This window comes from Phyllosticta citriasiana, assembly GCF_038021145.1.
Source record: "Phyllosticta citriasiana strain CBS 120426 chromosome Unknown IWZ02scaffold_13, whole genome shotgun sequence".
Lineage (NCBI taxonomy): Eukaryota > Fungi > Ascomycota > Dothideomycetes > Botryosphaeriales > Phyllostictaceae > Phyllosticta > Phyllosticta citriasiana.
In genome coordinates, this window is record NW_027117290.1 from 217604 (window position 1) to 242746 (window position 25143).

At 55.0% G+C, this 25143-nt stretch overlaps 6 protein-coding genes across 6 annotated transcripts; 3 read left to right on the top strand and 3 right to left on the bottom strand.

Moving 5' to 3' along the window:
* Positions 1 to 8628: 8628 nt before the first annotated feature.
* On the top strand, positions 8629 to 9201 carry IWZ02DRAFT_493269 (uncharacterized protein; the record flags this gene model as incomplete). Its single annotated transcript, XM_066769917.1, has 2 exons — positions 8629 to 8941; positions 9014 to 9201. 2 exons carry the CDS (start codon positions 8629 to 8631, stop codon positions 9199 to 9201), a joined length of 501 nt encoding a protein of 166 aa, XP_066619548.1.
* Positions 9202 to 9359: 158 nt separating this feature from the next.
* IWZ02DRAFT_66235 (family 2 glycoside hydrolase) lies at positions 9360 to 11881 on the bottom strand. Its single transcript, XM_066771026.1, has 3 exons — positions 10185 to 11881; positions 9747 to 10136; positions 9360 to 9695 (listed from the first exon to the last, which is right to left on the bottom strand). Exons 1-3 carry the CDS (start codon positions 11747 to 11749, stop codon positions 9569 to 9571), a joined length of 2082 nt encoding a protein of 693 aa, XP_066619549.1. The 5' UTR covers positions 11750 to 11881; the 3' UTR covers positions 9360 to 9568.
* Positions 11882 to 13075: 1194 nt separating this feature from the next.
* Positions 13076 to 14398, top strand: IWZ02DRAFT_471408 (pectin lyase fold/virulence factor; the record flags this gene model as incomplete). The annotated part of the gene is made up of 4 exons (XM_066768874.1): positions 13076 to 13376; positions 13426 to 13475; positions 13505 to 13615; positions 13691 to 14398. 4 exons carry the CDS (start codon positions 13076 to 13078, stop codon positions 14396 to 14398), a joined length of 1170 nt encoding a protein of 389 aa, XP_066619550.1.
* A 326-nt stretch (positions 14399 to 14724) lies between these two features.
* Positions 14725 to 17428, top strand: IWZ02DRAFT_435846 (uncharacterized protein; the record flags this gene model as incomplete). The annotated part of the gene is made up of 4 exons (XM_066766481.1): positions 14725 to 14733; positions 14783 to 15082; positions 15137 to 15373; positions 15419 to 17428. The coding sequence occupies 4 exons, from the start codon at positions 14725 to 14727 to the stop codon at positions 17426 to 17428; spliced, it is 2556 nt and encodes an 851-aa protein (XP_066619551.1).
* Positions 17429 to 18055: 627 nt separating this feature from the next.
* Positions 18056 to 20325, bottom strand: IWZ02DRAFT_66281 (Alpha/Beta hydrolase protein). The gene is made up of 3 exons (XM_066771028.1): positions 19890 to 20325; positions 18134 to 19839; positions 18056 to 18080 (listed from the first exon to the last, which is right to left on the bottom strand). The coding sequence occupies exons 1-2, from the start codon at positions 20061 to 20063 to the stop codon at positions 18214 to 18216; spliced, it is 1800 nt and encodes a 599-aa protein (XP_066619552.1). The 5' UTR covers positions 20064 to 20325; the 3' UTR covers positions 18056 to 18080; positions 18134 to 18213.
* Positions 20326 to 20898: 573 nt separating this feature from the next.
* Positions 20899 to 22918, bottom strand: IWZ02DRAFT_66279 (uncharacterized protein). Its single transcript, XM_066771027.1, has 3 exons — positions 22426 to 22918; positions 21163 to 22377; positions 20899 to 21114 (listed from the first exon to the last, which is right to left on the bottom strand). Exons 1-3 carry the CDS (start codon positions 22766 to 22768, stop codon positions 20906 to 20908), a joined length of 1767 nt encoding a protein of 588 aa, XP_066619553.1. The 5' UTR covers positions 22769 to 22918; the 3' UTR covers positions 20899 to 20905.
* Between the last annotated feature and the right edge of the window lie 2225 nt (positions 22919 to 25143).

Consider the following 25143-nt stretch of genomic DNA (forward strand, 5'->3'; position numbering starts at 1 on the left):
CGAGCTATTTGGGGAAAACCCAAAAATGCTGATAGGAGGAACTGAAGATATTATTTCCTGGTCGTCGTCTCGTCCCGTGGTTCTGCCGATGGACATGTTCAGATACTGCGGCAGAAGGAAGACTGAATTAAGGGTGGCTACCAATACTGGTGCACAGCTGGATACCGGTATATGGCCTAATGGATAGACTGATGACAGAAAGAAAGAAGACGCGTGAGAAAGGAAGAACAAGAAAAGAAAGGAAAAAAAAAAAAAGAGGGACTACGCAGGCTCGCGTATCTGACGCCGGCCGCACAGACAGAACAGACCGACAGCGCACGCCCCACCAAGCACATTCCTAATCCATCTTTCCCCGCTGCCGCATCGCATTGCATCGCATCGCATCGCATATCGCCGCATCGCATCTCATCTCGTTCGTGTCCTCCGTTTTCTCCAGTTTTTCATCTGCTCGCTTACCCCTCCCCTTCCAGTTGCCTCGTCGACGTCATGCTCGGTTCCAATCAATTGTTCGTCTCGGCCCCCACGCAGACTCCAACCGTCGACCTTCAATACCAACACCGCTGCCTGCCTGCCTGCCTGCCTGCCCGCGCCCTGGACCGGCCTTGTTGCCCAAGCCGTTGTCCGTCGGCTGTCCACTCCCTGTGACATGATGGCCGTGAGCGACCACGCGCTGCTGGATTTGATCATGACTTGCAAGGCGCCAGGTTGGCTGGAAAAGAACACCCGCCCCATCCGCCTGCCTGCCTGCCTGCCTGCCTGCCTTCGTCGCAGCACCTATCAAGAGCCAAACCACAGACAGCGTGCTGCCAACTGGATGATGACGACGACGACGACGACGACGACTGATCAAATCGACCACGTCGTACCACTTCACCTCTCCTCGTCTGTCTGGACCCCGTAAAGCCGCTGCTGCCAGACGGGACATGCCGCTCGCGCGCCCACCCGTCACGTCCATCATGGCTGGGCGCCGACTAAGTACTGTGCCTGCTCACGCGCCCGCCGGTGGACTGAGCGGATCGGCCGCCGCCGTGCAGGGCGTGCGTGCGGGTCCATGGGGTGGGTGGTGTGGATGGGTGGGCACGCACGCGGCCCTGCATATTACTCGAGGGGCTGGCTGGCTGGCTGGCTGGCTGGCTGGCTGGGCAATGACTGGACTGGGCTCATCAGGGCCACAGGCCAGCCTAGCAGATGAGACGGAGGATGGATGTGATGAGCATGAGACAAAACGCGACAAGTCCGCTGGCCATCGGACTCGTTGCCCGAAAAAATCAAGGGAAAAAAATTCAGTCATGACACCACTGATCAGAGCCTCGAGAGGCAGGCATGAGTAGTGAAGGATCCCGAATGAAAGGGTAGACTCTCAAGGAAGGGGATCTGCGCCGTACCGTGGGAACCTCCGGATTGGCCGAGATTTGCTGGCTGCCTGCCTGGGGTCGTTGCTCCTTCGGCAGTTGTTTGTTCTTTTGGATCATCCTTATTTTTCTTCTTCTTCACCGCCATGTTTAGTGACCACGATGGTAGTCCCGGTCTGTCGGGTTGTGTCTGGTCTTGGGATGGGAGTGTGTTGCGGTGCGCTGCGATGCGGCTCCTGAAGTGTTGAAAAACTTGAAACGCAGTGTGAAACGAATCGACGCCGCGGCGTGTTCCTCGGACGAGCAGATTTTGGCCGACGCGGATGGATAGGCACGCTGCTGCTACTGCTTGGCAAAGGGCAAGGAGTCACTCATTTTCGAAAAAGGTTTGCGGAAGATACCAAACAGGAGGAGCTGCTCGGGTCTCGGAATCTTGATGTCTCACAACAACGGATGACGACGGATGGAAGAATCGATGTACAGATGGGACCAGAGGTTATCGATTCGAGAGCGCCTGGGGCACAGCAGCACCGGCGGTCTCCAGAAGTCGGTCGTCTGCGTGATTGAGATGGCTGGTGCCACACTCATCGCCAACGGAACAACATGGGCTCCTCTCGTCCAGATGCTGTCACAGCACCACCAGCAGCAGCAGCACCACCACCACCACCACCACCACCACTGCATCTCGCAAAATTACAGCCAACGACCCACGCACGCAGCACGCATGCACGCACATAACTCAGGTCAGCCGTTGTCCCGCCGCCGCCGCCGCCGCCACCAACAACTGAGATCTCGGCACTAATCTTGATGACCCTGTCTGCCTTGTCCGGACGCAGCCGCCAAGGCACCTACAACCGTACGTACATCTAGGTTCGGCAAATCTACGTGCAGCCGAAAAAGCATGCATGGCGAGCCAAGGCACCCACCGCAGCCAGCCCTGTTGACTGGTTAACTGCACAAGGAAGCCGGCCGGCCGGCACATGCATCTGGCTCGCTAGTTAATTAAATACCTAACCAACTACGGTGGATGTTGGTGGTGGGCAGGCCAAGGCAGGCCGTGTCAGCAGAAGCCCTAACGGGCGGACGTTGACATCCACGGCTCGATAAGCATATCTGCCATGATGCGTGCGCCGGTTGCACGCGTACGTGTGTGCGTGCTGCCGGGTTAACTGAGCAGGGTGGGTCAATTAACCACGCTGCCCTTGAGGCAGAACACTTCTATAGTCCCGTGGATACCGTACAGCAGGCCATCTAAAGGAGCTTTTGTTCATTCTTTATGTGCTAACATTTTGAGTGCAGAGTATCCTCTCACACTAATGGCAAGTAGCTCTGTAAATAGTGACTAGTGTAGACGCGCCATCTCCTTCACACCTAAACGTCTAAGGAAAAAGACACTGGATCCCACCTGGCATGTACTCCACCCAAACCTACCCTACCCTACCCTACCCTACCCTCCACCCTATCTCCACCGCACACGCCACAAACCAACCAACCCACCCTCCACGCGCCGCGCCAACCCAACCAACCACACGCCCGCGATCTCGGCCCCCCCTGACCCGCTCCGCCGGCGCCGCGCCCATCGAGCGCCCACCTACCCTCCTTACCTACCCATGCTTGTTCGTCTGTCAGTCTGTCCGCGCGCCATGTGCGTGCGATGTGCCTTTCCAATCTTTTGCTTCTTCTTTTCCCCTTCTCTGACTAGGGCACTGAGGTGATGGTGGCGAGGGAGGTGATGGACGTGCGTGCGGCTGGGCAGGAAAGAAAGAAGGAAAGAAAGAAAGAAAGAAAGATCTGTATGCCTGACAGGTCGGGGTCGGGGGGATCTTGGAATGAATTGGACGTGAGATGAGGTGCCGTTAAAGCTGTGCATGAGATGATGGGGTTGGAACTAAATGAGTGTGGTAAGTGACTTGTAGTGGCTCTTTTTCGATGGGTGTAGAGCAGTGCTGGTTTAGAGCTTTACCGCAACACTACTTTTGTTCTACTGTACTATACACTCACTACACCTTCACTGTCAGCTACCCTAGCAGGCCAGCCATTCTGACCTACCTGCCTACCTACCCATCGCACTCGCTTGGTTACTCACTCACTTACTTACTCACTTACTCTCTCTCTCTCTCTCTCTCAGCTCACCCCATCATCTAGGCATTCATTCCCTTCCCGATCCCTTAAACAGGAGGGAAGAAAAAAAGAAAAAAAAACACCTAGTCGCCCGGATATACACACACCCTTTCCATCCACGCGGGCTTGCGACTGCTCTTCTCCTCCGTTCATCCGTCCGTCCGTCCGTCCAACGGTTCCATCGTGCACGCAGACTGAGACGGATGGGCGGACCGACGGTATGTGCCAGCGGCGAAGAGCAATTGAAAGAGGGCAGCTGTTGTAGATACATGTAGGGGGCGTGGGGTACGGAAGACGAACTATCTAGCGCTGACTGGAATCGGTCGGTTGAAGTGCGGGAGTGGAGTGGAGGCGATGATGAGGGAGGGGCCAAGGGTCGTTGAGTCTAGGGGAAGGTAGGTAGGTGCGTTCCTACGCAAACACCCCCCCTGATTCCCGTTTTTTTTTTTTTTTTTCTTTTGACACAGTCGATTTTGACTTCGTTGCTGCGTCGTTCTGCTCTGCTGCCGTCTCTTTTCATACTCCAGTTGTCTGATTTCTTGGGTCGACTTGACGCGGATTTTCCTGTCTGACAACATGTCTTGACGATAACAGTACCTGTTGGCCTCTTTTCCCTCGACCATATGTAGAGTCAGTATTCTACCACTCCACGACACACAATGACAAAAAAAAAAAAAAAAAACTACTGACTAACCAAATAAGTAGACACTCCCTCCTCTCAGTGCTCCTCGTCTCACCACCGACGCAAGGTAGGTAGTCAAACACGCCGCACCCGGTTGGCTGGCTGGCTGGCTGTCTGTCTGTCTACCAACCAAGTGTACACATGCCGTGTGCCCTCTGCTCCCGATATAGACTGCAGGACGCATGCACGCACGCACGCACGCATCGCTAGTCGCCTTGTCGCCTTTTCTTGTTTGTCTGTCTATCTATCTGGCTTGTCTTGTCAGACGCGTGTATGCACGTACGCATATACGCTGGCTGGCTGGCTGGTTGGCTGGTTGGCTGGTGGGCTCGTTTGTTCACTCGCTCGCTGACTGGGTGGCTAACGAGCGAGCGAGCGAGCCAACCAACCAACCAACCAACCACGCGTGCTTGCGTGGAAGGATGGAGGGATGCTTGCATGCTTGCATGCAGGTATGCATGCCGTCAGCGGATCAAGCGAGCGAGTAGACAGGGCGAGAAAGCGGCGCGAGATGTTGCCCGGGCTGAGTCAGGAGTGTTGGATGCGATGCGATGCGATGGATGAGATGAGGTGGTTTTGTGTGGGACTGCGCTGGTTTGCTGGTGGGTGAGTTGGCGGAAGATCAGATGAGATCGGATCAGATTAACTCTTTCTGTCGAAGAGCAGGAAGAGGAGGAGAAGCGGGGAGAGACGACTCTTTTGACCACCACACTTGCACTGACAAAACACGCACCAAGCGCGTGGCAAATCGGCGCATCAGTAGCCAACAAACCAGTCAACCAGCTAGCCAGCGAGATGGACGAGCCATTTCAAACCACCCCTTTGCCCCTCAACATGCCGTGTCCAGCACCCACTCGACGCACAATCGGATGCATCTGGGACACCCAATTTTCAAAATGCGCGCGTATGCGTATTTGCGTGTGAGTGGACGAGCGCAGACGCAGATGTGTGCAGACACATACAAAGATGCAAAGGCAGAAGGAAGACGCATGTGAGCACGTTTTGCTGTCGCGCGACGTGGGACGATAACGATCAGCTGGGGTCGGCCGGCTGGGTGGGTAACCCACTTACCTACCTACATAGACGGCGACTTTTGCACGAGACCTCACTGACGAGGAGAAAACTGAAGGAGTCGGAGTGGGAAGAAGAGGACAGACACTTGAGTCTGTTGGGCATTGAGAAAAAGGGGTGAGCGAGCTGGTGGGTCAGTAGTGACTGACTGACTGGCTGGCTCGCCAGCTACGTGGTAGTCGACAGCAAAAGCGCGCCGCCAGTCAGTCGGTCGGTCGGTTGCGCTGGTGTGGTGGTACGAAGCACCTGTTGCGCCTGCAGCCATCGCCTACGTGTGTGCAGTGTGCATGTGGCTCACTTGATAGGCAAAGCGGCGGCGATGAGATCGGATCAGATCGGGTGAGTGGGTGGGTGCTGCGCGGCGGGCAACCAGAAAGAACGGTGCGAAGATGCGGGCAGTGAGGGAACCAGGCAGAGATGGGTGGTGAGAAACCAGAGGATGGCCGAGGTGGTGGTGGGGGAGCCGGTGACGAGATTGGTTGTAAGGAAGGCACTTGGCTATTCGCGAGATCTGTGGGACTTTGTCGGGTGGTTGTAATGGCTCTGTGGGGATGAGTTGTACACCTTCTATGATTCGCGTGGAGTGACAGATCTTCCACCATGCGGCGTCATCGCCATCGTAAAAAGTCGGCGTCGCACAAGGCATCTAGATAGACGGATACTATTTTCATTCGGCGCTCTATTGTCCATTTCGATCTTTGTTGTAAGTGGCACATCTGACTACAGGGCAGAAGAGTTCGACGAGTTCTGACTTCACTGCTTCATCTTGACTTCTTTTTCTCACCTTTTTTTTCACTGCGCTGGAGATTTGGTGTCGGTTGTGTTTGGCGCCACGTGATGGGCTTGGGGAGCAAGAGGCCAAGAAAGGAAATGCATGAGAAATCAAGAGTATAATATGAAGAGGAAGAGGAAGAGGAAGAGGAGGAGAAGTAGTAGGAACATACCGAAAAGAAACCCCCTGAAACCCCCGTTACAACCTCTCCGGCTCCTCCTTCCATTAGTTTGTCGTCTTTGCAATTCCAAGAAATTTCTGGGTACCGTCAGTCAATCACATCCGCTACAAAGTCAGTCGCTGAACCGTTTCTGTACTTTGCTTCTAGTTCAGTTCCTCCGCACAGTCACTTCCCCTACTCGTCGGTCATCTGGACCGTCAGTGCCCGTTTGCCACTTTAACACGTTGGCACTGTGCGCTGTTTTTGTTCCTTTCGTTTGGTCCCACGACGCTTGACTCTCTCTTCTTCTGCTTCTCCTCTATCCTCGTCTTTCTCTGTCCGCACGGTGCAAGGTACAGCCGCACGACATTCCTGGACGCGTCTTGCATCGCCGGGAATCCTTGCCTGTCTGATCATTCGGAGTAAGGGATTAGGGAGCGAGACTTTGTAAAATGAGTGTCTTTCACGTCTTCACTAAGTATTGTCGCCGTCCTGGTCGTCCAGTTAGTTGGATTACCGCTGTTTGTCTGGTCGATGAATACTTCCGCAAGGAGAAGGAAAGAGAAAGAAAAGGCTTCCAAAAGAGCTAGGGAAGTTTGAGAACAAAAAGGCTGACTTCTCAACAATTAGGCCATCAAGCTGCGAATTATGCCATACAAAAAAGGAGTGACCAGCACTTTGAAGAGTCCCAAGCCGTTTCTGAAAATCGGATTTAGCAGATCTCAAAAGAGACCACAACCCACGCGTCAAAGCGCCGAGTGTTCAGCTTAATTGCACCCACTGCGTCGGCATTCTTCTGGACTGGTTCCACGCCCTTCACTCTCAACACTTGACGCTGCGATTCAATGAGAAACACTCGATGCTTCTGGAACTTTACTCGTTGTCTTTCCTTATCCTCGATTGCTTACGCTCAACAGCGCGCAAACCTCTCCACTTCTCTCTCTTCTAGACACCATCGCTAATCCGCTCAATCAGTATTAATCAAGAAACGAGCCGCCAAAAAGAAAGTGAGCTCAACAGCAGCACCTCACAACAGGACCACCACATCCAGCGCGCGCCAGTCGCAGCCTCCCAGGGCGCGCGCGCCTCGCTGCGATAGTCGCGCCAGGCACCGCGTACCTATTTCTCCGACGAACCATTTAAGTAGTCACACAACTCCACAAAACGGCCTCCAAGTCACCCAAGCAAGCGCCATGGCAATTCTCACAACTCCGATTCCAATTCCGATTCGGATTGTCCATCTGCCATGTGCCACCGAATCCAATTCCCACATACCATGCCATGCCATACCCCATCCGTCCGTCAGCGGCCCCGCAAACAAAGCTATTATCCGCCCAACAAACCGTCGCGACTAGCCGTAACTAGGTACGGTAGATAGGCACAAGTAGGTACTCGAGACCAGGCGAAATGCCGTTTCGGGCTAGCCGGCCCTCGCTTGCGCGACGCCTCGCCTCGCCTCGCCTCGCCTGACGCCACCCACCCACCACCGCGCGCCGTCCTTTCTTTAGTGCTCGGATGCGAACCGCAACACGATATGATGATGATGGTGATGATGCTTGCTTGCAATTCGCCCAACGCAGCCGCATCGCCGGACAGCATCTTTCGCCACAATGCTACGTGCACTCCAACAACCGGAACAACTCGCCATGGCGTAGAGGAATCGTTCCTTGCAATGCTCCGCGGGAAAAGAAAGAAAGCGAGCACACGCGGGCGGGCGGGCGCTCCACCGCCGCCGCTAGCAGCAATGTCAGGGCGAGTCGAGGTGTGGTTTGGTTTGGTTTGGTTTGGTTCGGCAGTGCAGTGGACTGCTGGACAGGACAGGACAGGACAGGACAGGACTAGCTAGCTAGCTAGCAGCTAGAAGTAGGAGTATCTAGATGGCGTGCGTGGCTGCGCGTGGTTCAGGTCGAGGGGACGCCGACAGGAGATGGGGTTTTCGAGGAGGGGGGGATGTGGCGCCGCGCATGGCCGGCCGGGCAGTCACAATATGGGAACCTGGGCGGACCTGATGAACGTGGACCCTTGATGGCGAGGCGTCGCTGGCGCGCTGGCTCGCTGGTGCGCTGGTTCGCTGGTTCGTATTGGCGGGACCTGTTGGACCTAGACTGTCTGCTACGACCCAAGAGTTGCAACTGTCTAGTCCAGCGCAAGGTACGGTGTGTGGAGACGAGTATGCGGGCGGTACCTACGTATGGTAGGTATATAAGCAAGCTCCCGTGATGGACGTCAGCAACTGGAATAGACAGGCATTTGGCAAGCAAGCAGCGAAAAACACGAACACTCTCTTGGTTCTCTCGTACGATCTTCGCGCGTTGTTTGTTGGAAATCGTCACCTACCATCATTTCGTTCGCTCGCTCTCTTCCTTGAGAGTAGAAATTCTTTCTTCTCCTTCGTCTTTCTTGACGCCGCCGTCCTTCAATCGACCAAGCAACCGCCAGCCCCTACAACACCAAAACCACTCCCATCAAAATGCTCGCCAACACTCTCACCTCGGCCCTGGCCATCTTCGCCGTCGCCGCATCGGCCGCTCCCGCTTCCGCTCCCGCTCCCGCCGTCGACCTGAGCGCGCTCAAGACGAGCTACGGCTGGAACCTGACGGCCATCACCTCGAGCTACACGCCGTCGGGCAACTACCGGTCGCTCGACTTCACCATTGCCTTCTCCGCGCAGCCCAACACGACGCACTGCGCCTCTGGCTACGGCGCCAATGGCAACTTGGGCGGCAAGTATGAGCCGTGCGCCAATGCGGCGGTCACGTTTTCGAGCGATTTGGGTGTGAGCTGTGAGTTCTTCTCCCCCCCCCCCCCCCCCTTTTTTTTTCTACTTCGGGCTCGGTACTGACATTCTTCTGCAGCCGTCAGCATCTCGCAGCTCTTCGTGTACAACGGCGTCAACGTCCGCGTCAACGGCAGCGCCCCGCTGGGCCTTTACGGCGGCGGTAACTGCAAGACTAACACGGTTGGCGGTGGCACCTGCTCACAGAGCCAGTTGACTGTCAACGTCAGCAGCGCCACTGTCGCGTCCCCCAAGAAGGGCAACTGATCACAGCCACGATGGAAAAAAAAAAAAAAATTTCCGAGATGATGCGGTAACGACGATTGCGAGTTATGTTGTAACGCACGGGTTTTTGGAAAAGGCGCTTGCAAGGACGACGCTGGATGCTCTCTGTTCTTCTTGATTGATTCGCTGCTCTGCCATTTGCTTCATTGCTGGTACGACGACTGCTGTTTTCTCCTATCAACCAAGCCGACCAATTGATTTTTCTTGGCCACCAAAGACGCCCGCATCCTGGACTTTCGTGAAGTTGCTGAAGGACTGCTAGTTTGGTTCTGCCGAGGCTTTTCTTGCGCCACACACCCTGTAGGGTTTCTTCTTAATCATCTCCAATAATGTTGCTGCGCAACTGTGTTTACAAACCACGTTGGCGGTAAAACATGCCCAACACTTCGTCCACCACGGCCTTGATCTGTGCCGAGGGGATCTTCTCTTTGCGGTCGAACGACAGGAGTCCGTTCGTCTCCTGCTCAATGTCGGCACTGTCCTCGGATTAGTCGTCGTTCACCAGGGCGCGCCTAACTGATTCTTACAGTTGTGTCCAAACAAAGCCACTGCACTGGCCGTTTTGCACAACGGCCTTCATCAGGCGCTCAATCCGCAGGAGCAAGTCCTGCGGGTCGCTCGCCGTGGTGTAGCCCCACTCGCGCTCTGCGCCATCGGCGGCAGCGGGTGCAATATTGACACCGCCGAATTCCGTGTTCATGACGACGGCTCCCGACTTGTGGGCAGAACCAGGGTCAAAGCCAGGAATCGGCTCCACGAACATGCTTCTGCCGGCCTTGGGTCCGAGGATGCCTTCTAGGGACGCGCACGTCTCGGCCAAGGCTGGAGCATCGGCGTAGTCATGGAAGGTGGTAAGGTCGGTCAATACGTGCTGCCAGCCACAGTTGTCGTTGATGGGCCTGGTCGAGTCGAGTGTCCTGAGATGCGTCAGTACAATGCATGCGAGTGTGAATGAATCTCCTCACTTGGTCAAGTAGTAGAGGGCGCGAATGTGGTTGCGCTGGTCGACGTTGTCATGAAGAGAGGGGTACGCCCAACTCTCGTTGACGGGCGTCCAGGTGACAATGGCTGGGTGGTTAATGTCCCGCTTGACAGCTTCGGTCCACTCCTGGTTGAATCTCTCAATGTAGTCGTGGCTGAATTGGTACGCGTTTGCCATTTCTCCCCACACAAGGAACCCAAGACGATCGGCCCAGTACAAAAAGATGGGGTCTTCGACCTTTTGGTGCTTGCGACATCCATTGAATCCCATGTTCTTGGCCATTTCAATGTCAATCCTGAGAGCATCAGAAGACGGGGGCGTCATGAAGGTCTCAGGCCAATAGCCCTGGTCCAGGAAGAGCGCTTGGAAAATTGGCCGGCCATTCAGCTTTAGCGCGCCGTTTCCAGTGGTCCAGTCAATCGAGCGCATGCCCGTAGTTGTCTTTGTTTCATCCACCAGCTGGTTCGTCGAGTCGTAAAGACGCAAAGTCAGATCGTAGAGCGTCGGATGGTCGGGAGACCAGAGAGCAACGCCATTGTGCCAGCAACGCTCATTGTCCAGCGGCGCACGCTGGAGGAACTCTGCAGGCAGCTTTCCTTGCTGTTCTTGGGATAGACGCAAAGGAAGCTCTAGACGGGCAAAGTCTGCGTCCTTAGGGAGACCAAGCCTCGCAGTCTTGGAAACGGGGAAGCCACCAAGGCTTGCCTCCAGTTCGACACTGTACGCGTGTCCAGCCTTTCTACCAGAGACGGCGATTTGGCCACGGAGATTGCCACTCTCGATGTCGTTGGAGCGCAGAAATGTGCCGCTGCTGCTGTCGGCAATCCTGGCGGCTGGGACAGTCTCGAGCCAGACCGACTGCCAGATTCCGCCAGAGGGAGTGTAGAAGATACTCTCAGGCTTTGCACCCCAATACTGCTTTCCACGCGGCTGGGTCAAGTCGTAGGCCGAGTCGTATACACGGAGAGTCAATCGGACAGGCCCACTGGGGTTGGACTCGAGAGCATCGCTAATATCGATATCAAAGGGAACATGGCCGCCGCGGTGCCCACCGACGTACTGCCCTCCAAGCCAGACTTTTGCGTCGTAGTCGACGGCACCAAAGCGCAGAAGCACCTTGTCTCCTCGCTCTTTCTCGTTGGGCGTGCGAATATCCTCAATGCTGCGTTCGTACCACAAGACTTCGTGATCGCCCCGCTCATTGATTCCAGAAGCCGGGCTTTGGAATACGAACGGGACTTGGATAGGACGCTTTTCATGTTTGGTGGCAACAGCATCGCGGATGTCGAGGTTGCCCTTCAAGAGCTCCTGAGTTCCAGCAACCATCTTTTGGGTGATGCTCTCGCTTTCGGAGGCGGCCACGGGCTTGCCTGACCCAAGGCCCTTTACCTCGACTTGCGCAGGAAGACCATTGTGCTGCCAGCGCTCTGTCAGACCAGCATCGTCATCGTCGAACAAAAAGTCCCAAGGGCCATTGAGAGACTTCCAGCGCAGGCTTGTGCGCTCAAAATCAGGGCGGGGATACGACTGCGATACTTGAGCGGCCATTGCTTCAAGTGATTCAATTGAAAAGATTTCAACGGTTGACAGGCAGACAATTGAAGAGACGGACGAGTCGAAAGGAGTCCGTGTCAAAGCGAGACAGGTGATGAGGAGGAGTAGTTTGGAGTACCTTACAGCTGTCTTTAAGGTTTCGTCGGCAGCGACGTGGGGCAGGACGTGACGTAATCGGGCCCTCTGGGATGAATGATGTCCGGGTGCTGCTCAACGCGGGGGATTCGAAACACCGCCATTTCTCTCCTACACAACGCAACACAACCACCTCTGCAACGTCAACGTCAACATCTATCTCTCATCTCTCTCAGCTACCATCATGTCGTTCCTGGTCACTGCTTTCCAGGCGACCGGAGCTGGTGCTCGTCTTCAAACACCACTTGGTCGACCGACTCATGAAGCCCCAAAGAATCGCTGACCGCTTCTTGTTTACTGCGTGACTTGCGATGGACCGAGTCTGAACTTCGACGCGACGCCTTTTGATGTCAAAGAAATGTCTTGAGGAGAATTGGGGTCACTGTCGCCTTAGCCATTCCTGACGCGACGCGCCAAACAACCTTTCGCAGGCGGCCGGGTCGTTCCCGGTACCGTGGCAGATCGACCACCTGCATACTGTCCAAGAGGTCGCAATGGTCAAGTTTCGGTCCAGAACGCCATTGACTCTTGGAGCCTCGGCGTCACGGTAGTGACTATTCTGGAGTACGGTGCGGCCATGTCGTAGGCTCATAGCGCGAATGCTTACCGGGCCTGCTGGCATGATTTCATTTGCTATTTCGATATTGTTCCATCGCTTACCCAGTCAGCACCACAGTAACCCCTCCAGCTTTTCAATTGACGAACAAAAAATCATCTGAACCCTATGTTTTGCCTCCCTGCTTGTGCGTACAAGCGACAACTAACCGTCTAACAATGGGACATGTGCAGGGTATCAGCAGACCTCAGCCAACGGAAATTCTGAGCCAAGAGGAAACAATCGGGACGAAAACACCTTTCTTCAAGTTCGACCCATTTGTCTGAACATGGACACGAGCTCCAGGTAGGCGCCCAACGACGCACAGGACCAAAGCCACGGTCGTACAAATAGGCGAGCGGGAAGTAGACCAATCAAGATCGTTTCAAACGAACCCTCGGAGGACGACTCACCAATGCTCTTTCAGGAAGCATTGTTACAGAACGCTCGCTTCGCTACATACGTCTGTTGCTCCTCACCAAGTCGTTCTTCAAGTCCGCGACGATCATACGCATCACCCGTGGCAGGAGTATATCTAGTCGACCGATTCGCAATGCAGCACACTACATGCGCTTACATTCTTTTCCACTATGGGTCTGCGAATTTTCTCTGTTCTTCTGTTCTTCGTCGCCCTGGCTTGGCCTGTCATTTCTGAGCAACTCGCATTTCCAGGGGCAGAAGGCTTTGGGCGACATGCCACTGGCGGAAGAGATGGAAGCGTCTATGTGGTTACCAATCTGGATGACAGCGGCAAGGGTTCCCTGAGAGACGCCCTATCCGAATCAGACCGTATCATCGTCTTTGCTGTTGGTGGCACCATCAACATAACTGATCGCATGGTTGTTAGCAAGAGGGTGTCGATTCTAGGCCAGACTGCTCCTGGTGATGGAAGTAAGCAGATCGAAATAGCTCTTATCACAAAGACTCTAACGTGTCGCAGTTGCCACATATGGTAGTGGTTGGTCTTTTTCCAACGCCAACGACGCCATTGTACGCTACATTCGCATTCGCATGGGCAGGGGTGGAGACAAGGGCAAAGACGCCATCACCATTGCCGACGGAAAAACATGATCTTTGACCACATCTCCGTCTCTTGGGGCCGCGATGAGACATCTTCCATCAATGGAGAGGTCTCAAACATCTCCATCTAAAACAGCATCATTGGTCAAGGCCTGGAGACTCACTCTTGCGGCGGTCTCATGTAGAGCGAAGGGGGAGTATCCCTCTTTCGCAATCTCTACATCGATAACAAGATGCGCAACCCCAAGGTCAAGGGTGTCAACGATTTTACCAACAATGTTGTTTACAACTGGGGCTCTGGTGGGGGCTACATCGCTGGTGGATCCGACGGAAAGTCCTACGTAAATGTTATGGGCAACTACTTCATTTCAGGCCCCAGCACCTCAAAAACCGCCTTTACGCGTGGAAACGACAACTTCTACGCCTACGTTGGGGGGAACTTTTATGACTCTGACAAGGATGGGGAACTCAATGGGTCAGAGCTCGGCGTCGCATCTTCCAACTACGGCGGTATGTATCTCGTCGACACCAAATACGACTACCCAGCTCCATCGACTGTTATGAACACCACTGCTGCTGTCGACTACGTCGCCAATTATGCCGGCGCAAGCTTGGTGCGCGATTCCGTCGATGCATACCTGGTCAGCGAGCTCAAGTCTTGGGGCAAGGAGGGAGATCTGATATCAGACGAGACGGCAAGCCCCGTCAACGGACCAGGCTACCTCAATCCTGGAACGAAGCGCACCGACACTGATGGTGATGGTATTTCGGACGAGGCTGAGGAGAATTTGGGCACGGACTCATCCACGGACGACAGCATGAAAGACACGGATGGCAACGGCTACAAAAATGTAGAGGATTGGGCGAACTCGCTAGTACCATCCAGCTACTAATTTGCCAATTTGAGGAGTTGCTGCGGATGCGCTGAGCTATACATAACCCGTCGTCCCACGCAAAAGCCCCCAAATTAGATGTAGCCCCCAAAGTGGGTACGCGATAGACGAGTGACTGCACTCCACCCTCACGAGGAAATCTGCATCATGATCCATTGTGGCAGGGTTTCCCTGTCTTTTCTATACAAAGGGACGTTTCCCAATTACTCGACAAAGTCCAATTTTCAGAGCGTTCTTAACTGCTGTAAGGCAGACGAGTTGACGGGAACTATTGCACGGTCCAAGTCTCCACTGTTTACCGATCGATCACATTGATTTGCTTGACCATGGCGCCGGTATGCTGTGAACCACGAAATATGACGCGAGTTGCTGACGTGCGTCCAGTTGAATGCTCTGCCACGACTATTTGGGGGTCGTTCATCGTCGGAGCCAGATGTCGAGGCTGTAAATCAAACCTCTGACAGCGAGACCAAGCCTTTTTCAGTAGTGGATCTTCGCGACGTGGACGAAAAGGAGCAAATTGAAAATGAACACAAACAGAACTGGCAATGGATCCACCTGCATGGCGAGAAGAAGAACAAGCTCACACACAGAGATGCGTTTGGAAGGATTGTCGAACTTGATGAGGATGACGACCGAGAATACCGCATCAGACCGGACGACGGGAAGCTGGAGCTTATGGAAGTAAGTCACCTTGAGGATTTTGGATGGTCCATCCGCTAACACTTGCAAACTTAGGTGCAAAGCTTTGGTGATGTTGGAAGGGAACGCGTCCCCTGGAAGCGGATAGGAAAGCCAAAGAACAGGACGCCTGCGCTCATTCGACTGTCCAACTGGACCTTTTCTTCCGTCCGCAAGACCATGCTTGAAGACTACTATTCTCCCATTTCACACACGACTTGGATGCAAAAATATCGAAAGGGGCTGATTGTTGCGCTGAAGTGGCTTCCCTCATGCATCTTGATGATCTTCATGGTCCGTCCCCACAGAGCGCCCCTGGCACTGCGCTGACTTTTTCAGCTTCTGATACCGCAGAACCTCGAGGGCGAAGAGCGGAACAAGGGCTTCTATGACCCAATTAGATATAGAGACTGGGGATACACCAAGGTCGCTAGGAATCCTGCCGAGAACAGACCTAACAGGTCACATCAAGAGCACGAAGACGATGAGAGTGCAACCCTTTTGCAAGAGCAGAGCCTCCAGCCGTCGCGCCCATGCTTGGACCACAGGAGAATACCGAGTTGGACGAGCGCCGTCAGCGACTCGGATTCTTTGATGGATGCAAGATACGACGATTTACCAGGACGCCATTTTCGCCCTCGATACTTGTGCTTTTTGAACCCAGAAGGGGGCAGCACAACACGACGAGTATCCGACTGGGTGAGGGAACAGGACAACGTCACCAATCCTGAGTATGTCTTTGTGTCGTACACGCGAAGGCAATTCACCGTTGCCACGGACGAAGAGTTGCAGGGTTGGAACATTCCCGAGGAAGAACGGCACCTGCGTATGCGTACGGGGCCAGAGCATAGGCAATTGCTCAAGGATTACGGTGTCAGAGCTGCTCGAGCAGCCGGAGTTCCTGCATTCTGGCTTGACTTTGAGTGCCTAGGATGCTCGCACTCGAGCGTCGTCACAGACAACGACGACGTCTGGCGCATCTGCGACATTGTCCGCGCCGCGCATTCGATGATAATCGCACTCGGACCGTCCTTCACAAACATCGACGAGCCCTTCTCGGCAGCCGCGAAGGACTACTGGTTTCACGAGTGGGGAACCAGGTTGTGGACGTTGCCCGAGATCCTGCTTTGCCCGCCGGAGCACCGAATCGATATCTACACCGTCGGAGGACCGGAGAAGCCAGAGCAGCTGGCCAAGCGCAACTTTGCGTCGCGAGCATGGTCGGACGCGAAGACGGTGCGCCAGTTGATCGACCACTACGAGGGCTCAATCCACCTGACGCCGCTGGAGCTAGTCAGTATCGCCCTCCAGTGCTTCGAGACGCGGACGACGGACCAGCGCAGCGGAGGCGACATGTCGTACGCGCTGATGGGGCTGTTGCGGCGGCGGCCGCGGGTGGACCGGAGCGACTCGAGCTTCGAGGCGTTCGCGCGGCTGTCGCTGGCCAACGACAGCGACGAACTGCTGGAGCGGCTCATCTGCATGCTGCCGACGGACGAGCGTGCCGAGTGGCATCACGTCCGCGATGCGTGGGGCGTGCGGCTGTGGGACATTGAGCCGCTCACTCAAGTCGCCGGCATCGTCGAAAAGGACAAGGTGCTACTCGACGGGGCGTACGGGGCATCCATCACGTGGAAGAGCATGAAGCCGCACGCCTACATTGTCAAGCAGACGCTGATGCGCAAGATCATGAAGATCCTGCTGCGCGGCAGCCCGGGCTACCTGGTGCTGAGCCTCATATGGGTGGCCAACCTGTCCATCGCGTACCACGACGAGCGCAAGTACTTTTCGCACCGCTTAGTCGAGTTCCTCTTCGTACTGTCGCTGCTATTCCTCGTGCCGGCCATCCTGATCGCCCTCTGCGCCCCCTGGATGCTGCGCAAGGTGTACCGCGGCAAATTCTGGTCGACGCAAGCCTCATTCATCGGCGTCGAGGGTGTCCCCGCCGACATTGGCGAGTGCGAAAAGCACCTGTTTGGCTACAACCACGGCCGTCTGCAGTGGAGCTGCGCCGGCAGCGTCCACTCGCGCCACCACCTGCGCCACGGCGAGTGCGTCCCCGATGCGCCCACCGTCTCGACCGGCGCCGGCCCTTGCCGTGCCTTTACCCTCATCGACACGTTCAATATGACGGCCACGGCCTTTTGTGCTGAGAGGCCCCCGTCTGCTATCGTTGTTTGCGGGCGCGAGGGCGGTATGCTTAGGGGTATTCTCTGCTCGTATGACTGGCGCTCGCAGACTTTTTGCAGGGAGACGGTCATCCGTATGCGCACGCTGGCGCTGGACAGGCTGTTTCGCGTTGACCGGTTCCGCTTTGCCTTGAGCCATCCGGGACGACTTGAAGAATGATGGATGGAGGTGTTTAGGCAATCTGGTGCGCTGAGTTAGAGGGGTGAGTGCAAAAACTTGTTCACGAGGCGCGGCGTTTTGTGTTTTATACCCCGAGATTTTGTTAGAAGACGATTTGACATGGGCGCATGAGGAATGTGGTCGATACCACATTTACGACAAAACTTGTTGTTTGGAGATTTCATTGCGAGCAGAGATGGACCTCTCATGTTGAAGGACGAGAATCAATTCAAGAAAATGAGAATTCATGTCAAGATATTCGACTCGAAATCTTGTCAACGGTTGACGCTGCAACTACAAGCAAAACCGCTCCTTCTCCGAAAGTTAACCATTTACCAAGATCCGGCGAGCTACCTTCCACCTTCTGTCATTTGAGAATCTCCTTGCCACGCCAGATTCATGGCACAGCTGATTCACAACAGATGCCCATTCGAATCTCAGTTCAAAACGACTGCCATACCCGCTAGTCAACACATCCATTGGAGACACCAAGATATCAAAGAAAGCAAAGAGCGGCTCCATTTTTCAGCATCGGAGGCATCAAGAAACGAACGTCGACTACGAGCAATGCCTCTCCGTAAGCCAGCGGACGCTTGTAGCCCCTCACCAAAAGAGAATGACGAGGACGAAAAGGAGAGCAGAGAAGGGATAGCTATGCGGCATGTCAGCAGTGGTAGACGACGGATACTAGACTGTTTTCCTAACCTGATACAGAGGGCGTGCAGATGGCCCACGCCTGCCGAAGACTGGCGGCCAGTCGTACCGTTTGTCCCAGCTGCGCAAAGTCAGTCAGTCAGCCAATCTGGCACGCAAAAAGCTGACGACGTGCTGGGTGAGAAAAGACACTTACAGAAATTCGACGACGCACTGCTGCCCTGCGGCTGCGGCAACAGATCCTGTCGCACCTCAGCGCCCGGCGGCGCATACCCGCCCTCATTCGTCACGGCGGCCGCGACCTTGGTCCAGAAATCGCACGTCGACCTGACCGCCTGCGGGTCCTGGATCAGCTCGAACTTGGTGATGGAGATGTTCAGCACGTTGGCGAGGTTGGAGCCGCTCGTGTCGACCGTGGGCCACGAGGGCGGCGCCCGCAGGCCAGACGCATTCTGCCGGCGCGCGTTGGGATCGCCGGTCAGGGCCAGCGACGTGAAGAGGCTGCGGTAGGCCTCGACGAAGGTGCTGGTGCCGTTGGGGATGAGCTCGGGGAAGAAGAAGGTTGGGAGGACGTCGGCGCCGTGCTTGTACGGCGGCGCTGCGTATACCATGTTGTAAACTTTGGTGCGGCCCGTTTTGCTGAGCGCCTCGGCCATGTCGACCGCGTTGCAGTGGAAGCGGGAGTCGGCGAGCATCGTCTTCAGCCGGTCGGCCTGCGTGTCGTACTGGGCGGGTTTGGTCGTGGCGTTGATGGGCGGGTACTGCATGGCGATGGCTTCGGGGACGCCCTCGACGGGGTAGTAGTGGCGCACATAAGCGTCAAAGTCCTCATTCGTGCGTACGCGCGGGTCGACGTAGTCGGCGGCTTCGTCCAGGCAGTGCGAGATGATGATGGACTCGACGCCCTTCCAGTGGTTGCCGCTCTCGAGCTCCAGCGCCGCCATTTGCCTGACGAATCCGCCGTCGGCCGACGGCTGGTATGCGCTGCGCTCCTTGTACGGCGTGAGGGAGACGGCGTCGTTGGCCCGCTTCAGCGCTTCTGGACTCGCTCGTCGAAGACACTCGAGGCCTTTGTTCTCGCAGCGGGCGTTCTTCGAAAAGTTTTGGAACTGCACTTCCATAGAGCCTCTCCTGTCCCACCTCATATCGAATGCTGGACTCTGCAGAATGGCGCGGCGGAACAGCGGGTCCTGGGTACCTCCAAATGCCGTGATTTGGTGAAAGATTCCACCGGCGCCGGCCGACTCGCCCATGGCCGTGACCTGGTCGCGGTCTCCGCCCACAAGGTTGATGTACTGGTTCGTCCAGTTCAACGCCGCACGTTGGTCCCAGAAACCGGCATTTGGTAGGCCTTCCCTCTCCATGGTACTACCTGCGAGGAAGCCGTAGGCGCCGGTGCGGTAGTTGGACACTACGTACACCACGCCTCCCGTCTCTATGAAGTTTGCGCCACCGTAGATGTTCTTCTCGCCAAACACGTACCCGCCGCCGTAAAAGTAGTGTATCACGGGGATCCTGCTGTTGGGGTTTCTGATTGCCGGGGCAGGAACGTAGACGTCGAGGTATAGGCAGTCTTCTGACTGCGAGCCTCCTCCAAGGTCCTGAATATTTTTTGGGTTCCCAATGCCCGTCTGGACGCATCTTGGGCCGTGTGATCCGTCAATCACTGTGCGGTTCTCGACCGGGGGATGTGGTGGTCTCCAGCGCAACTGGCCAGTCGGGGGCGCAGCGAATGGAATGTTTTTGAAGACATATAGCTATTATTGTTCAGAAGCTGGCCCAGACGAAGAGGAGAAACGCAGCTCACCCTGTTTATGCGATCGTAACTTTTCGCAACAACCCGAGCGTACGGCAGAGTTAGAACGGGCAAGTCTTTGGAGACGGATTGGTCGAATTCAACTCCCAAATTCGCCTGCGACTCGACCCCTAGAGCAATCTTCAAGGCAAATAATATGGCGCAGAGCCTGGCAATCGAAAGCATGTTTGGCCAATCCGTAGGAACAACTGACAGGCATAATCGAGATGAGCGGAGAGGCAGAGGTATACAGTCTCCTCGAAGGAGAACGCGCGGCCGGATGTTGGCTTGTGACGGGATTCGCGATGGGAAGCTCCACGGCGAAGCGGCAGGAGATGGTCATCGGTCGCCGGAGTCGCCGTCGCTAGCCCAGTCAACCTGTTTGCTTTGTGGTGAACGGGAGAACCCACCAATCAGCTTGCCGTGTCTGCTCAGGCTGGAAGTTTATATGTGCGGGACACTTGTTTTGTTCCGGGTCCGACCTGTTCGGCTTGCCCGCGTTTCAGCGTCCCGATGTCATGTCCACTCACGCGGGTGTCCCTGTGGCCTCGTCATAATAGACGGGAAAGTGATTAAGCTCAAGACCAAGCTCAGCAGTTCCCGCTAGCCTACCATTTGTATGACCGATTGTCGTCGTGACGAGGTTGCGAAGGTGTCGAAGGGGATGAGTCGTTTGTGAGGTCGCGATCGATGGAAGCGTTCATAGGATAAATGGTTAAGCTTACTTGCAGCACTTGCCGCTCCGCCCGACTCTTGATTTCTTTTGGCATCCAGAAGGCGAAACACCTGCGTTTGAACATGTTTGCCTCGACAGTCAAGTACTTTGATGACGCAACGGTGATATGTCGGGCCATTGTGCAATTCACTGCAATGTTCTTTGAACACCCAAAAGTTCTTCGATTTCCTACTTCGTCAAAAAAAGTGGCGTCTAGGGTATTTGCCGCGATTCCTTCTAAAACATGTCTTGAGAAGCGAAGAGTGTGGGAAGAAGATAAATCTCTTCTTTCGTCGTGAGAGCAAAACATCGCTTAAGCGGAGGCCTTGATGATGTCCGAGGCCTTCTCCGCAACAGCGTAGAGGGTCGAGACAAGGTGACCGCAGACCTGGAAGGGCAGCACACCAGCGTCGACAACGCGGACGTTCTTGGTGCCATACACCTTGAGGTTGGTGTCAACAACACCGCCCTTCTCCTTGGGCAGCATGGAAGTGGTGGCGACTGGGTGGAAGTTGGAGCGGTCTATGTTATGTTAGCATGCGTAACTACCAGGATTGAGAAACAACTTACAGTTGGCCTTGACCCAGTCAGCCCACTGAGCATCCGTAGCGTTCTTGGGAACAAGTTCGTAGCCGGGAGAAGTCTCTCCACCAAAATACTGGTTAAGCGGAGCGGTCTGGAACAATTCGCGAACCAACTTGGCAGTGCCAACCTGCTCGGTCGCATCCCAGTCGAGCTGGTAGTAGTTGGGGTTGATCTTGGCGACGGAGCTGTTGGCGCTGGTGATGTGAATGTTACCACGGGAGAAGGGAAGAAGAGACCAGAACTCGGTCGTGAAGGTGTCGGCAGAGGGAGTAACGAGGACCTCAGCGAGAGGAACCTTGGCCTTGAAAATCAGGTCGTACTGGACATCAAAGGCGCTCTTGACTAGCTCAGTGGAAACAACGTTGTTGCTGCTGTCCTGGGATGTGGTCTGGGCATATTGAGCGAGCTTCTTCTTGACGTCAAGGGCAACGGCAGCAGTGTTGTTCTTGAATATGTCATCAACGTTGGGGTAAGCAATGAAGACCGAAGTGCCTTCGAAAGACTTGGTCGCGATGCCGGTGTACTCGTTGTTGGTCTGGTCCTGAAGGTTCTCGCCGACAGCAGGCAGCTCGACCTTGACGGGAACGCCGGCAGCCTCGAGAATCTCGGGGTTTCCAACACCAGAGAGCTCAAGAAGGACCGAAGACTTCAGAGCGCCAGCAGAGAGAATTACCTCCTTGTTGGCGTGGATGGTGCGGGTCTGGCCGTCGGTGGTGACAACAACGCCAGAGGCAGTGGCTTCGCCAGCCTCGTCCTCAGCCCAGACGAGCTTCTGGGCCTCGGTGTTGAGTAAGACGTTGTAGTTGGTCCTGTTCTGGTACGGGAAGTAGTAGGCACGAGCGGCGTCCTCACGGACGTTGAGCTGAGTGTCGAGAGTCGAGGGGAACACGTTGAAGCCGGTCATGTCACCACCAGCAAGGTCCGGGTTGAAGTGAACACCGACGTTGCTCCAAGTCTCGTTGATCAGGGAAGTGACCGTAGAGTTGACGAGCTCATTCTTCCAGCCAACCATGAGAGGACCAGAAGTGCCGTGGAACTCGGGGTTGTAAGTGACGCCAGAAGCAATCTGCTGCTCGTTGGGCTTCTCGAGTCCCTCGCTCTTCAGGTAGTACTTGAAGAGCTCGTTCCAATTCCAGCCCTTGTTTCCGACCTGCTCCCAAGCATCGACCTGGACGTCCTGAGCACGGGTATATGCCATACCTAAGTGGCGTTAGTTGATGCCAGTATGTTTTGTTTGCATCTGCCTACCGTTGATGGTTGAGGTTCCACCAAGGGCCTTGCCGGCACGGAGGGTCTGCTTATTGCCACCGGCAAAAGTCTGGTTGACAGTCTCGTAGGCCCAGTCAATCTCTGAGCCAAAGGCCAGACCGTAGCCATTGGTGTTGGTGACGTTGACGTTGTTGTAGACTGAGCCACCGGCCTCAACGACAGCCACCGAGACGTTCTTCAACTCGGAAAGGCGGTTGGCAACAACCAGACCGGAGGTACCTCCACCAACAATGATGTAATCGTAACGCTGTTCGTGGCCATGGGGAAGGGCAAGGGCGGAAGCCGCAAGCAGCGGAGCCGCAGTGAGAAGACGGGAGTACATTGTAATAGATGCTCCGGAGTCGAAGGATTGTCTTTACTGAATACTATTCAGCTGTGGCGGTTGCATCCTCCTTATATCAAGGCCACCGTCCTTGCTTTTCACCTTCGGACTTGACCATGACACAATTGTTGCTTATGGAATCTATGAGGGAAGCTTTCCGCTGTATTTCTGGCTCAGGTGCGCTTGGTAATGCTGATCAATTTCCATAGTGATGGCGCACTGGTAGGCCTCAGAAGTCGGCTCAGACCGACAGGGATTCTTCCAAAGGGCTGATGAAGCCTGGAACTTTCGCCTCAATTCCTAATGGCCGGCTCGTGACGAGCTGCAGCTCCTGAAAGTGTGACAGTTGCTTCGCCTATCGCAAGTGGCTGTAGGATCAACAAGCCACAGTCTCAGTTTCGACGACGATGATACACTGCCAGTTGCGTTTTGAGAGCCTTTTGTAGCCATACTATGAGGTGTCGTTGGTCGCCGTGAGAGTAGTACGGCAACGGTCCGATGTCGACATTGCTCAAACGGCACGCTCTCGGGTTGCTTCTCGAAGTTGACGACATGGCGGTGCTTGAAAATTTCTCGCAAGTGTCGGGCCGAGTGCGAAGGCTCCAGGATCTGCACCGGGCTTGCAGATGAGGCTCCACACCTTGTTGACTTTAATTCACAGTCTTGACTTGGGTTGGTCCAATCAATGCAACTCAGCCCTATTTCCCACATCCAACATCTTTCCGAGCGATTGATAAGATTGTCTCAGACCTTCCTCAACCGAGTTTGCGTTATTCTGCGGAATGTGTTGACTGTTAACAGACTTTCTCAAAATCAGCGATATGGCTTGCTTCAACCCCAAAGTCCCTAGCTCTTGCAGAATATTTTGGCCAACGCCACTGAGCTCATGGCTTGGCTTCCAAGAAATGCTGCGGATGCCCAGCCTTGATGGATTCCGCACTGGCTGGCAACGAATCAAGGGCCGAGATTGGAGCTTCGCATCTTATCTTGATACAACTCACGACCTACCGATCAGCACCAAATAGGGAGTGTTCCGGGCCAGCTCCTGCCGCAATCACCGGACCCTGCGTCTCGACCCTCGAACCTACACTTGCTTGCGACTCGTCACTTTTCGTCTTGGACATTTTTGGTGTTGATCCAGGATGCTAAGCAGTTTTCCAGATGGTCTTCTCGTATTTCATCATTGTCTCAACCCAATCCTGGTGTACACGAGGCGTTGCCTTGAAACATGCGATGATCTTGGCACGACGATAGATGTTGAACCCTTGAGCGCTCTCACCGACTGCCTCTTTGCAAAACATGCGCAGAAGTGGCGGCGTGGCTCCAGCGCGGTACCGGTTCTTGAAGCTTGGACCATTCGACTGCCTGATTGATGCTTCAAGTTACAAATCACGCCTTTGAAGCGATGTCGCTTTCCCGCAAGGCCATCAGGGGGAACTCTATAGTCCTGGCTCCCTTGCAACCTATGAACACGCTCCGATCTGGAGGCGAGTTTCGTTGAAGGCGGCAGAGCAATTTTCTTGGTGTTGCAATCACAGCCACAAATGAAGAGTCCTGTCTGAATGCTCAAATGTAGGATGCTGCGTGTGTCGCAGTTTCGACCTACTTTGAAGCATTAAACCCGGCATGGCAGGCGATTCAATCGTTAGGAAGCAACCGGCAGCACTTACAAAGCGCGCATATCTTTCATCACTCCTTCCGAACAGGTACTTGGTGAGTTGCTTCATGCTTGGACTGCGCCATGCTCCGAAGACGGCGCCGGCGCCCAGCCGTGATCAGGGCTATAGCCGTTCCCGCCGCTATGTCCACTTCCCCTGTGGTAGTACTCCTACCGCCGCTCTTGAGGTGTGGTCCACTGCGGACATGTCCTACCACGCCAGACGCTTCGGGTATGTATTCTTCGCCTCCAGATAAATCCGCCAGGTCCGCATCCTGTTCCGACTGTGTTGGGCCAAGGACATGTGCTTTGTAGCAGTAGTTTCAAGTCGCTAGTGCCCCTGGATCGCAGTAGGCACGGGAGAATTCAGGGCGCTGGCTTGAGGGTTCGTTCGACGGTGAGCGTTTTCGGGCTGGCTGATGTCGATCTCGTATGTTTGGAGAGACATGCAGAGAATTATGGCCAGTGACAGGGAGACGCGCTAGCACGAGCGCTCTGCAAGCTGAATAAGGGAGTTTGTGGTTCGATTGTTTTGGGGTACGGACAAAATCCGCCGGAAAGCGGAGCGGCAGTCGTGCCGAGGCTTATCCGGTCCGGGCCCGATGACCCTCAACCACCAGGAACGGCGTCGACCACGATTCGATGTCATACATCATTTACACACACAAACACGCTACGATCCCGCTGTTATCGATGACCCTTCCAGATGTCTTTGCAT